The 14,221-nt window shown below is 40.7% G+C and overlaps 1 protein-coding gene across 3 annotated transcripts in view; it reads left to right on the top strand.

The window, feature by feature from the left end:
* The window catches only part of AMBRA1 (autophagy and beclin 1 regulator 1), a 125,847-nt gene that overhangs the window by 45,521 nt on the left and 66,105 nt on the right, over positions 1-14,221 (top strand). For all 3 annotated transcript variants that reach the window (XM_059474608.1, XM_059474609.1, XM_059474610.1), the window contains 2 exons: positions 4,015-4,095; positions 4,646-4,746. In XM_059474608.1, coding sequence (XP_059330591.1) covers positions 4,015-4,095; positions 4,646-4,746 — 182 coding nt within the window. The remainder of the gene's footprint in view (positions 1-4,014; positions 4,096-4,645; positions 4,747-14,221) is intronic.

Genomic DNA, 14,221 nt, shown 5'->3' on the forward strand with positions numbered 1-14,221 from the left:
ACCTGCTGCAATTAGCAAAAAAATACAGCAAGTCAGTACAGATAGTTAACATTTTCTCAGTGCTTCAAATGTTGGTTTTTTTCTGCTACATGAAGATGGTGCAACTTCCAGTGTTGACCTTAAAGGAAAGTAGTAGATGCCACTCAAACAATTATTTAGCATTTCTATTGTATGTGAGTGTCTAACCTCTGCATTTTAAATTGGATTGCATGAAACATGATAAAATGCTTAAAATATGAAAGAATTGGCTTGATGTGATACAATTTGATTCCTCTGAACTTACATGGCTTACTGGTGCTGGCCTTGATAATTAAATGGCTTTTCAAAATGGTCATTGTTGACCTAATTCTATTGGCAGTGTAGTCAGTGGGAGTTTTAATATTGACTACAATGGGAACAGTTAGTCCAACAGATTGCATTAGAAATCCCATGCTGTGTGTTTAATTTCACTTCCTGATACAACAATCTCTAAATATTAAAGTGAATTCTTGCCAAGACAGAAAAGCAGAACATGGCGCTTTTTTTGTCCTTACTGTCTTCTGTATCCACTGTTATTAGTGCAGTAGCCAAGTTACCAGATGAAAAAGAATGCCTTTTTCTCCAAACTTTAGGATGCAAAATTTTGTATCGCTTTCTCTGTTTTCAGAGCTGGTATTGCTGGTCCATTAAATTTACGTTAGTCAATTTTTTCTCTCAACAATCAAACAAGGCAACAAAAGAAAAATCCAAGGGGATTTGACTATCTTATCCAATTTAGGATAAACTTGCATCCTTCTTATGCCCTATTAAATGTCCATATTTCTCCTGAATGCTTGGGAATTGCTTTCTTTTCATGCTCCATTGTAGGTTGGTGTTAATATTATTTCTCCCCTACCAGCTCTTATTCTCCACATCACTGTTTTGATTTGTGCCACCATGGTATCTGAACAAATGATGAATAACCTGAATTTTGAGCCAGACCTTAAAAGTTATTTTGTCCATTTGTTGGTTCTTCCAGTTTTCCTGCTGAGACAAATTAGTCTGTTAATAATTAGAGTATTACATTTCCCTTGTCGCCTTGCTATGGTTTATTTCATTTACTTTAGCAAGGTTATTGAGTTGCTTTATAGCAGAGGCTTTTTTTAGTGTAGATTCATACACACACTGAGGAATTTGCTTTCCACTTCTGCAGGTAATGTTAATTAAACTATCCAGTGTGAATCATTAGCTAATGAATCTGTAGGTAGTTGACACTAAATAGAAAGTAGAGCATTAGATCTTCATCAGTACTTTAGGGAGCCTTGGAAACTTCTCATTTCTTGCTGGAGTGCTTCACGCTGGCACTGCAGTGTGCTAACATCTGCTCTCCTCCCTCTGTCAGCAGGCTGTATGTGGTACAGAAATAACACAAAGTGCCACCCATTTTCACTGATCTGTAGGGCATTCTTTATTTTCCTTTTTAGAGGGTGCAGAAATAATCTTCAGCTGGCGCCAGGGTAATATCAGCAGTTCTAGTTTTGCAACACTAGACTAGACACTTTCATGTAGTTCTTGAGCATGGGAGTTTAGATATAAATGACTCTGTAAATTAGTAATTCAGAGTAATGTTTAGTAATATTCTTCTTTATCCCAGGAGAGTATAGCTTACACTTCTGCTTACAGTAAATAGGAATTCTAGCATTCTTGAAGGATAGCCACTTTTCTTACTCCCTTCAGTCTTGAGTTATAGGACAGGTGGCCACTGGGATGTGAGTTTGTGGTTTTTGTTTGTTTTTTTAAAGGGATGTTAAAAATGTGTCTGTCTTTTGCGTTAGTAGAGGCTGTCTCTGTCATGGTGAAAACTGAAAAAAAATCCTAGTCTATATTTTTCCCTTTTAGGCATTTTCCCATATTGTCAGGAGATTGTGTACGCAGTAAATAAATAGGAAAGTACAAGATGGATTTCTCACATCAGAAAGTTGCCTTGGTTAGAAAATGTGTCTGAAAATGTTTTTGTGGATGCTAAGAGTTGTGGCTAGTAGCAATTAAAAAAACTTGAACAATTAGTTCCTCTAGGTCTCTTGATTTAGTCTGTAGACTTTGCCCTTTTATCTCCTTATGTTTGCTGGAGCTAATTTTTCATTCATTTTGAAACCTGCTGCTGAGATTCTCTTCAACTGGAGAGTTCTGTAGAGTGTAGTCCTGCTGTTGGTGCTCTTGCTGATATTTGTCCATTACAAAAGTGTCTTCCAATTCCAATAAATGTCCAAAGTAAATAAAAATCCTGAAAATGGTTTTGTTGCTTTTCTCACAGGGTTGCATATCTGTGTCATTTCAAAAGCTGCTACATGGAGGTTTTTAAAAAGTATTTCTTGTCTTCTGCTAGCTCTTACTGTGTGTGATAAGATCTGGAGCATGACATTTCTTTTTCCTTTGGTCTTTTCTCTTTAGCAACAAAAGTTGATATGTCAGCACTCAAGTTTGCAGGATTCCTTCTGTTATTGATCTCCATCTTAATAGGCTGGAGGCCTGTGATAAAAGAACAGCAGTAGCTTTTACATTTCTGATCTCAGGAACCCTGCTGGTTACACAAAATCCTGAGGGTGAGGTGCGGCTTTGGCTGTGAACTGCAAATGCTGCATCTACAGTGGGAGGAGAAATGGAAGCTTTGAGCTTGGATTCAAATTTGGTTTTGGTGAAATAGCTTGAAACACTAACGAGCTTTGCAGAAGAACCTCTGCTTTTGTGTTCCTGAGTTCCTCAAGTGTGTGGGAAACAGCCACGTAATAGACTTTCTTCTCAGCCCACGTTTCTTGCTCACTGACTTCATAAAAGCAAAACGAAGAAAAATTATAAAATGCGCAGCTTGCTGGAGTGGGTTAGAAATGTGCTGCTAGTGCATTGCATAAGGAATATTTAGTTTCCTAGTGATTTCAAGGCTCTGCAAGTAATATTCCCCCTTCAACTGCTTGGGAAGGAGACAGGGCTGCAATTATAGATGGGGATTTGGAATCCTTGGGGAGCAGATTTGTTACTTGTGCAAGGTCATACAGAGAGTAGATTTCTGAACAGAGAAGAAAGCACTGTTTAAGGTCTCTTTCAGAACTCCAGAGTCACTAATGGAGTCTCATTATTTTCCTTGCAGTTTTAGTGCTGTATAATTATAAGACACCTTGTGGCCTAGGAATGCAATATCAGGAATTGTGTGTGATGGGGATTCTGAAGGTCCTCCAGTTTGATCTCCTGCTCGTTGTACAGCTGTCATTACCAAAACCAGACTGGGCCACCCTTGAGTTTTTCTAGCTCTTATCTTGAGACTTACAAGGACAGCAGCTCTGCAGCCTCTCCATGAAAGCTTGTTCAGTGTTACACTGCTGGGGAAGTGCCTGCCTGTGTCTGCTGTAGGACAATAGGTGCTAGACCCTTTCCCCTTGTTCCCCAAGGCCCAGAAAGAGTATTGTTGTTGTGAAACAGAATGAGATGTTGTTAAGGAGATGCAATTTTGTTTGACACCACCTAACACTTCTGATTTAACTGGAAGAGCTTATGAAAAGTGAGATAGTTTTAAGATCTGATGACACTTAAACTGGACCTTCAGGGAAGGAACACAAAAGAGTAGTCTGCAGATTTTGCTCTTTTGCCTGAACTCCTGGGAATGAAAATGTGAACTTTAACAGATCTCTTTGACTAACAGAAGGTTCTTCTGAGGACTGGGGTGAGCTTGCCTTTTGCTTTCCTGGTCAAAATTCTGATGTTTCTCTTTCATTTGCTCAGGTGCTGACATTGATTCATTGACTCTCTGTGGTTTTGTTGATACTTTTGAGACATTGTCAAACAATGAAGAAAGTGAACTTTAGGGTTATCCTTGTATAAAACCGGCAGAGGATTTGGTACAGTTACTTGTGTGAATTTGGGACATTGGCAGCGTAAGAGCTGTTGAGTCTCTGTAGCATACTCAGGTTGACTAGGTGATGTTACTGGTGTTTTGTTTTCTTGGAAAATGCTTTTATTACATAGTATTTTTAATGTACAGTAATTTTCTTTCTTTTGCTGAAGGGACAATGGAGACCGATCCAGGCACCGAGCTCCCCGGAACGCCCGCATGTCTGCGCCATCACTGGGGCGCTTCGTCCCGAGGTAAGGCATCTGTGGGTAAGAGCAAAATGTGTGGAAATCCTGGAGTTACCAGCAGTACAGCTCTCTGGTTCTTTCAGGTGGAGTCCTTTTCTTGGACAGGGCTTCTTTATCCATTGTTTGTACTTTCTGGGATCCTGGGATGGTGTGTTAGTATGAGCTGCTCGTCCTGTGATGTTTGAAAGATAGCATGGTCTTAGTGCTTTTTACTTACAGGCTGAGGTCACAGTGTGAATGCAGAATAGGAGGAGAAAAGAATCTGATCAGAGATTCTCAGCACAATGTGCTGGTTTGAGATGAGGAAACTATTGTGGGAGGTAGAGGATTTGTTTAGTGCTGATCTTTGCAGCCACGTTGGTCAGAGGAGGATCTAATCTGTAATTTACTTTTTGTTTGAAGCAGGGAAGTGGTTGGCTAAGCAGAGGATTCCAGCCTTCCCTCTACTGTGGTCTGCTGGAATGTAGTCATATTTCCGCAAAGTAATTGCAGTGGCTCTTCAGGGCTGTAGTACACAGGATGGCTTTCTCCATGTTTTACTCTCTTTGTTTTGCAGACGCTTCTTGCTGCCAGAGTATTTGCCTTATGCTGGGATTTTCCATGAACGAGGACAGCCTGGCTTAGCCACCCATTCCTCTGTCAACAGGGTCTTGGCAGGTAATGAGATTTCCTTATTTGCAGTAGTCATGTATGTTAGTGGTGTTTTCTTATGAATCTGAACAGAGAAGGATTGATGAGGAGAATTAATTCCAACTTTTGAGGTTCTATTTAAGTTGTCTGAAGCAAGAGAAAGGACTGTTGGATTGATGTAGTTAGCTGTCATTCAAGTGCTTGAGCATTGCAGATTCCATGCTTCTGGTATATGTGGAAGTGTCTGCATGAATTGGGGACGGGTATTAACAATTCTCCCTTTATTTAACTTCTTTCCCTATTCCTAGATATCTTTTTTTAAACAACCTGACAGACTAATGATCGGCTTGCTGCAGGTCCTTCTAATTGAATTATAGGGTGCCTTGTTCATGTTCCGGCTAGGAAGACGCACACAAGGCAATGTGGGATTCAATTAGGATCTTAATAAGTGCATATTAAAAAACTCAGCTGCCACCACATACAGCACACAGGCATTTGGGAGCCTTAGAGGGCAAGCGGAGGTGGAAAGGGAGGTGGGGGAAAGAGGAGGAGGAGTATGGCAGTCTGGCAGTTCATGAATGAGATGGTTATAGATGACACATATCTTGAGGGTGAGTCTTTTTTGGCTGGGTCTGAGTTGCTCTCTAATTAACCCCGGTGCGGGGGAGTAATTTTGAAGCTTGGAGAATAACAAGAGATGATGTATGGACAGGTAGGTTGGGATGTGGTTTTTCTCCTTCCTTTAGGTAATCACAGGACCATCACTGAAAGGAGTGCTGAAGGTTTTTCAAGAGGCTGCATGACTCTTTATCTTATCCTAAGGCTCAATCAACTATGCCTAAGTCATTTTTGACAGGATTTATCTAACCTGATTTTATTGGAGATTTCCCAATCATTTTGGGGTAGAACTGTTGCTGGTTTTGCAGTGCTGGTTCAGTATGGCAGTGGTCTTGTCTTTGATAGTAGATTTCCATCATCTTCCAGACTTCTGTCTCCCTGGACATTTTGGGCTGAGTGATTCCCAGTGCTGTTGAGTCATAAGAACTCAGCCAAAGTCTCATCCAAAGGACCTGTGCTTGTATCCCTCAGGGAACAGTGGAGCTAACCTGTAGTGTTAGCTGACGCATGTACTTGCCTGTGCTTGCTGCCTGTGTGGGCTTTGGCTGTTGGCACGTGGAAGCAGCACACTGGCAGATAATTACTTGCTGCCAGGCAACATTGCAGAACTCTTGTGTTGCCCAGCTTTGCTGGAGACACCTGCCTTCATCCCTCCTCCAGGCCTCCTTGGAGTTTGCCTGTTCCGCTGTGGCTGGGAAATAGTTGGCTTTTTCATCTATGCTTTTTGGGGAATTTGAGCCCCAAAACACATATGCTTGCTGTTTCTTGCACATATGCCAGGAATAACAAAGAAAGACAGAAACTTTAATCGTGGAGGTTTCAAAAATCAAGATCAGTTTTTTCTGTGTGATGCTGTGCTTAGCCTTTGTAAGGCAAAGTTTATTCACTCTGGCAGTGTTGTGGAACCTCACACTGGGAATGGCTGGGACTCCACAGTAAAGGCTTTCATTGACCTAAATATAAAATTTATTCTTCAAATACAGTAACTGCTTGTGTTATGTTGGTTTAGTATTTGGTTTATTTTACCCATGCTTTCAGCTTTCAAAATGCTTTTATACATCCATGCTCAAAAACTTCTTCATATGTTGTGGGAAAAAGGAGACTTGAAATTGAAAATTCTAGGTGGAGGCATGACAGGCAAGAACTAGAAGATGAGGTTGCAATTGTGGAATAGCCAGAGAATTTCTTACACCCATTATGTTGGTCAGCAGCATTGTAATTTTCAGTAACGTATTTCAGAGCCATTGAATGTTACAGTGCTGATAGTATACTTTCCTTTATATTTAGCCTGTGCCAAGGCTTGTGGTAGCTCTTTCTTCAGTATCATGCTGAAAAACCTCTATTCAAACTCAAAAGTACTTTAACCCTGGCCTAGTAGTTATGGGTGAGGTTGACAGCCTTGGCTGAAGAAAAAATCAATCATCTATTTTCCCATTAACAAAGGCTAATCTAAGCTTGAATGCTTAGAATTGCTTCATTCTACCATGTATCCAGACTGTCGTTTTTGAATTATGTTTAAATGCAAAAATGCCAAATGTATTATGTAACCTCTACAGCATTTGAGAAGAGATACCAAAAACCCCTGTATTGCTAACTTGACAGTTTTCTAAAAACTGACAGTAGACTTCTGTGATCAAGTAAAACTGAGAGCTGCTGTTTGGAAAAATACATCCAATTGTACTTCTGCTCCTGTCCACTGTCCCATTTACTGCTATATACTGAGAGGAAATCAAAGGAGCAGATGGAGATCTTAGTGTGTGAATTACTGTGGTGTGCTGACTAAATTTCTTAATGTCAGAGCTCTTACTGTCAGGTTCTGTCCGTTTACTTTCAGCTCTCTGCTTGATGTGAGGAGCTTTCTGTTGTTTAAGTGTCTTCTCACGCAAGTGTTACACAGACAACTGCTGCACGCTAGGGAGGACTGCCTTGAGACTGAATCCTTACAGTCAAATTTAATGAACCCCTAAAAATTGCAGGTTGTCTCTGCAGATGGACTAGTCCAGCAGTGCAGTGGGTTGGGCAGAATGACTAACTTGCTTAGGTCAAATCAGAGCCCTTTGTCCTGTTCGGGACTGGTGGCCATCCTTGTGCCAAGGCACTTCCCAGCGAAGCATGGGAATGGTAGCAACAGATGGGTAGAGTAGGTGGGAGCCCAGGGGGAGAATGAAGAGATACCAGTCAACATGACAGACAGGGAGATCTCCATGCCAGCAGCCTAATTTGCATGGAGCACTAGAACAGCAACTCCCCCCAGTAGCACCTGCCTGCCTCATTATCTGCCAGTGTAGTTCAGATCTCTCAGCTGATACAGAGTGCTGCATCACTCTGTTTCTGGCACCAAGTAAAACACCATGTGAAAATATATTACATCAACATTGTTACCTTTAGCATTGAAACTTGTAATCACACCAAAAAGTGTTGGTAGTTTGACAAGTTATATTTTTCTGTAAAGTCTACGTTGATTGGCAGTAATTACACTGTCCTCCTTTAATCCTTTATTAACTGAGTCTTATATCAGCTTTTTCATTATTTTGTCTGGAATCAATGTCAAGACTGACAGTCTCATCCTATTTCAACCTTTTAAAATACTGGTATAACACTAGCATATTTTTCAATCTTCCATATTCCCCTGTATTTCAAGACTCATCAAGAAACCCGAGAGTTCATTTCGCAGCTTTTTAAAGGTTTTTGGTAGTGTGGGCTGCAAGCCACCCTCTGCACTCTCCTCTCCTTGGTGAACTGCCCTAAGTGATGGAGTTGTGGTCTCCAAGGAAACATCCATACAGTGAAAGCTAGTTGAAGTGGTTGGTTGCTAAAGTGATGATGAAAGCAGTAAATATATTTTGGTTTCTCACTTCATATGGATGATTGATTGCATGTGACAATGTAGGTGGAATACTGCATCTTGGGGCCATTTCAGTCTTAAAGGTCTCTTGGGTTCTTTGCCATTTGTGGGCCAACAGAGTGGGGATTTGATTTTTGGTTTGATTTTCTTTTCCTTTCTTTTTTTGAATGTCTTTCTCCCTTCTACACTTCCCGGGAGATACCAAAAAGATGTTCTGGGGGTTGAGATTACACCTTTTCTAGTGGGAGTTAGTACTGCTGCAAAGCTCAGCAGCGTTAATATTTCCAAGGAACACACAGCTCAGTATTGTGTTTACTACTTCTTACTGCTTTTTTGAAATGTTTCTGTAAGCTGAGTATTTCTGCCCACTGTTTTGTTTGGGTTTGTTGTTTGTTTGCTTCTTTGGTTCATTTATTTGTTGGTTTTGGTTTGGTTTTTTGTTTGTTTTTTTAAATAAACTTCTCTTTGTCCTAAGTTGCATTGGGAAGCAGGACACTGTTGTGATGGGCAAGTTACAGATATCTTTTGGCATCTGGTAGCACAGACCAGGATGTCCATTTTAATATCTTCTTTTAAATCCATAGATACATTCAAAAGAAAAGGTCTGCATCGTTGCCGCTGAAGTGCTTGTGACCTCTTGTTCCCCTCCGTGAACTTTTGCCTCAGGCTTTATAGTAATTGACTGCTTTGGGATGGACAGAGACATGCTAATAGTATAGTGAAACAAAGAAGACTTTAGTTTCAGTTCAGTGGAAACTTAGGGGAAGAAGAGAATCAGTGTTTCCCAAGGAACTTTGCAGAAGGCTTTAAAAATTGACACAAATACCATTTTGTTGGCATTTCTGTTACTCATTAGGCGACATACAGATGAAAGTTTATGATGGAGTTACCTAGCTTTGTGAAATGTTTCTGTCTTGCCTCACTTTGTGTTGATACACATAACTTCTATTCAGTTATGTGTATCTCAACAAACAAAATATTTTTCTTTGTGTGGTCATAGGTAATGTTTATCTGTTCTGGCTTAGCCACCAGACTTATATCTACTAAAACATAATCCAGCACAGTTGCTTTGAGTCTTCCACCTTGTAGGGAGATCCAGATTCCACAGAGTTTAAGTTTTGAGTGATACAAATTCTACATTTACAGTTTCTGAATGATTTCGTTGCTATCTCAGGGTAAAATATTCAGACCAAAGACTGAACACTTAAATGTAGTCAAAGAGGGAGCTTGATTATAGATTTTTCCATATCTCACACCTGTCCAGGGTATAGCCTGCCACAAGAGCAGTAATGGTTCAGCTTTGGATATCTCTGCCGGAGTTGCCAAAGCAAGCTGTCTGTAGGCTTCTTACACTGGGGTGGGGGTGAAGCCATTGATGAAGCTAAGAATCAGTTGATTCCTTTAATGGGAGTCTAGAATTTTGAAGTGGGAAGTCTGGCTGTTGTTTCCCCAAAATCTTATAAGCTATGCTGTTCTTTAGAGCTTTACTTCGTGGGAGAATTCGATCACGTGTCTTCTGATGAATTTATATTCTTCAGCCAGCAACTGCTGACACACAATTGTTAGAGTGTATGAAGTTTCATCGTGGTGAAAATTAGCTAAGATGGGTAATGTCATCCTTCTGGGACAGGAAGGATGTGATTGAGCATGCAATAGTTCTCCTAATAAGAATTATGATGATGGCCCCTCACCAGTGACATGCACTAGTTAAGGTACCTTCTGGTGCACATTCCCAATCTATTAATCACTCTAGCTGTATTTTGGGCTGACGTTCACAAGTGAGTGGCTCTAACCTAAAGCCAGCTAAATAGATATCATTGAGCCTGTGGTAGATGCAGCTGCATAGACTATTGGTTGCCATTGCAAGCTGAGTTAGCCCTACAGTAACCTTTCACTTCTACTCTAATGATAGAAGTGATCATGATAAAAGGTTTCTTTGCCTTCAAAACCATGTTGAAGGCAGATTTCCAGTTCCTCTGGCATTTCAGGTGTGATTTCCTCCTGTGGCTCAGGTCATCTTGACCTAATCCTGTTCTGTCATGTACAGTATGCTGTTAATTTTGTTCTAAGATGCTCTCATCCCTCAGGGCAGGGTAAGACAAAGATAACTTGAGAGCTCCATAAGACCAGCAAAAGTTGATAGGAAGACTCGCTGCCAGTTGTCTCCGATGTATCCATGTTTTTCTCATTATTAGTAGTTATGTATTTTCTGTACAGTTCCCTGAGATTTGAGTGTTATTCTGAATCTGTACCTTTAGCTGTCCATCACTGGCTTATTGATATTGGCTTGCTTCTGCCTTTTCATCCGAGACAGCTGTATGAATTTGAATTAGTGTCCTGATCTAATCCTGCTTTTCACAGTAGAGAGTTCTGTAGAATAATAGAATCAATGAACATAGCTGTGTGGCTTTCTGTGCTGCTTGTTTCTTTTATAAGTCTATTTGGTACTGCTAAATATGGAAAGATGTGAAGCTTTAGGTAACTTTATTTTTATGGTCTTTCTGTGGTCTACGTCAGTGGACACTAAATGATATAAGAGGCTTAAAATATGCCTCATATTCTTCTGTGACTTGAGAGCTATAGATACATGTCACCATCACAGACTTGAGAACAGTTTATGATTTCTGTGAAAGTGCAGCCTTTCATGAAGAAATGTAAGGAAAAAAAGAGGCTGTATGACTGAATTGCAAATGAATTCATTTCCTTCTTACAGGAGGAAATGATGGAGTGTCCCTTCATGGGACTGGTGAGAGTTATCCTCAGAGTTGTTGGTTTCCTCAACATGGTACTTAAGCTTTTGAAGATTTTGTGGTAGGATTTTGGAAATGTGGCAAAGACTGTAATTGCATGACGTCCTCTTATCTAAGTGTTCACTTAAAAATTTGCTTCATGTATTCTAAAAACACACTTGCAGCCCTTGAGCTTTCACAAAGGTTTGTTGCGGCACCTCAGCTCTTATCTGCCTTTGTCTCTCACCAGCTGGTGTTTTCCTCGATCAGCCTTCAACCATGAAAGCTTTTTCTGTTGCTGCTCAATTACAGTAGAGTATCTCAAATAAAATCTCCTGGTAGTTCGGTGTCCTTTGTGCAGAATAAAGTCATGAGTTAACTTTCTCATAGTATTAGATCCCTTCTTGACTTCCAGTTCATGGATTCTGTAGCTGTGGCTACGGGATTTTACAACATCATGATTATGGTCAGAAGGTGAACTTCTTATCAAACATTCTTCAAATTAAATCCCTCTCCCAGAAGATGGAAGACAGTTTGTTAATGCTTAAAAAAACAAGTCTAGAAAACAACTCTTAATACACAACTTTGTGGTGACACTGGGATCAGATAGCTGATCCACAGATGCTACATTCTTCCTAGCAGGTCCATCTTTATAGTACTTAAGTAATTTTTCCCTGTATTGCAGGACACCAGTGAGTTTGTTTTTTCCGGCTCTGTGCTTTAATTGGCAGTCCAGCTGCCTCTTTTCTGGAGCTGTAATCTGTGTCATCCTGGATGTTGTACCTTGGCACAGTGAAGGCTGATAGGTAGTTGATGCAATTAGCCTTTGTATGACCTACAGGCAATCTCTTCTGAAATGCCAGTCCAGTGCAGAGACCCCCACAAATGTTCCTAAGCTGTTGGCATTCATTTTTATGTAGATAAATACTCCTCTGAACTAAACGGGATTTAGTATCTATCTGTGTATCTAGATGTCTCCTGAAAGTTGGTGATAGGTGGTGTTAAGAGAAAACCATTAACGTATGCATGTATGAAGATTTTGTGTGTATTGTTTCCAGTTAGCCTTTCCCTCCCATTCAAAATACCAAATTCTGCATTGAGCCTCTGAGCAGTTACTCATCCTTATTTTGCTGTCTGCTCCTGCTGTACGCTGTCATACACAAAGCACAAACAGCCAGAAGGTGTTGGGGTACTTTCTGTATGGAATAACTTTACTCTGGCTGTCTGCTTATTATGCCCTGCTTACTCTGTGTCACTGTTCACTTGCATCTTCCACTTAGCAGCAGACCTGCTCTGTGGTCACAAAGACTTCTCTGTTTACATCTGTGAACAGGTACAGTTTGAATTCTTTGGCTGGGACATTAAGAGTGCAAAACACTAGAGATTGTGGGGCATATGGAATGAACTTGCATCACAACCCTTGTAAAATGTTATCCCCTATTTGGTTCCAGAGACGAGAGTACTCTAATGCTTGAGTGATTACAAAATCAGTTTAATTTCTGAAACAGATTTTGTGTATCAATTTTTTTGTATGCAAAGAACCTGCACACCTGAGAACTAGAGATTTTCCATGAATCTCTTAAATATTGCACAGTAAAGGGGAGCTAAAGAGTCAAAATTGTACTATTAGCACTTTAAAGCCTACTATTGCTCGGTCCTTTTTGTTCTTGTCTTTCCTTTATGCTTTTGTAACTCAAGCCATAGTTTATCACGATGTGCTAAGTCTGGGAATGTGTTAATTGAGAGGACTGTGAGTCAACTGGAAATAAGAATCCGCAGCTATGTGCACTATGGGAGGTATTTGCACTGTAATTTTGGGGTCATCTGACTTGGGAGGCCAAGCTTCCTGCATAGTTAGCAGAAGAAAAAAAAACCTCTGCTCTGAGGATTCATCACCTGCAGTGAGCTGAAATGAGGTGCTCTGAATATTCTGTGGAGCTGACAATATATCTAACACTGATTAGATAGGGAGTTTTGGAAGAGTACTTTTCTGCTGTGGGTTACTTAGATGTCTAAAATTAGACAGGCTACATCCTGCTCTGATGGTAGAAAGGATGTTATCTAGAAGAGGAGATCTTCATTCATCACTTGGATGAGGGATCAGAGTACACCCTCAGCAAAACTGGGAGGAGTAGAGGATGAACCAGAAAGTTATGCTGCTGTTCAGTGGGACTTTCATAGACTGGGAAATGGACCAGCAAATCTCATTAAGTTCAGTGAAGAGAGAGATGCCGAGTCCTACATCTGAGGGAGAATGACCCCATGCACCAGGACAGGCTGTGGACTGTCTGGAAAGGAGCTGTGCAGTGAATGACCTGGGGGTTCTGTGGACAGCAACTTGAACATGGGCCAGCAAACGTGCCCTTCAGAAATTAAGGCCATCAGTGTACTGTGTTGAATTAGGAAGACATTGCCAGCAGACTGAGGGAGGTGATCCTTTTCTTCAGGCCTGCTAAGGCCACATTTGTACTACATTTCTGGACCCCAGTGCAGGAAAGGCATGGGACATACTGGAGTAAGTGCAGTGAAGGGCCACAAAGACTGACTTGAGAAAATAGGTTGAGAGAGATTCAGCCTGGAACTCTTCAGCCTGGGGAAGAGAGGGTTTGGACTGCATCTTGTCAATATGTATAAATAACTGAGGGAATGGGCTTGGACTGCATCTTGTCAATATGTATAAATAACTGAGGGAATGAAGAGAGACAGATGCCCAGGGATGCCCAGTGAAAGGACAAAGGCAATCGACACAAATTGAAATTCCATTTGAAGAAAACTTTTTCTTTCTGTGAGAGTGGTTAAATTCTGGAACAGTTTGCATGTGGACATTATGTGGTCTCTTATCTTTGGAGATATCCAAGTTTGACTGGAGAGATGTATGTGAACAAACCAGCAGTTAAGATCTCTTAATTGTTGTTGACTTTTCAGATGTGTTTGGATCTGGGGTCAATCCACTTCTGACTGTACACAGTAAAATATGGAATGTTAGAATGGCAGTCGAAATCTATTTGCTTGGAGGGCTGATCTTTCCTGTCGTTGCTTTGTTCCCAGTGGTGATCCAAGCAGTGATACCATTGTGACTATTATTACAGCCCAGAGTGAGATAAGGTACTTAGGGACCAGTAATGTGTATCCCATTTGCATTTTGTGAAATCTTGTTCTGGGCAATGTAGCAACTTTGCAGATGGCTTTGGGGAGCTGTGGCTGAACCCATAGAATATGAATTCCTGTCAGGATGCTACAGCTCTACAACCTTATGTAGGCAGGCAATATCAGGGAGTATGAAACTACTGTTATCTTTTTTATATAGTCT

This window comes from Ammospiza nelsoni, chromosome 6 (assembly GCF_027579445.1).
Source record: "Ammospiza nelsoni isolate bAmmNel1 chromosome 6, bAmmNel1.pri, whole genome shotgun sequence".
Classification (NCBI taxonomy): domain Eukaryota; kingdom Metazoa; phylum Chordata; class Aves; order Passeriformes; family Passerellidae; genus Ammospiza; species Ammospiza nelsoni.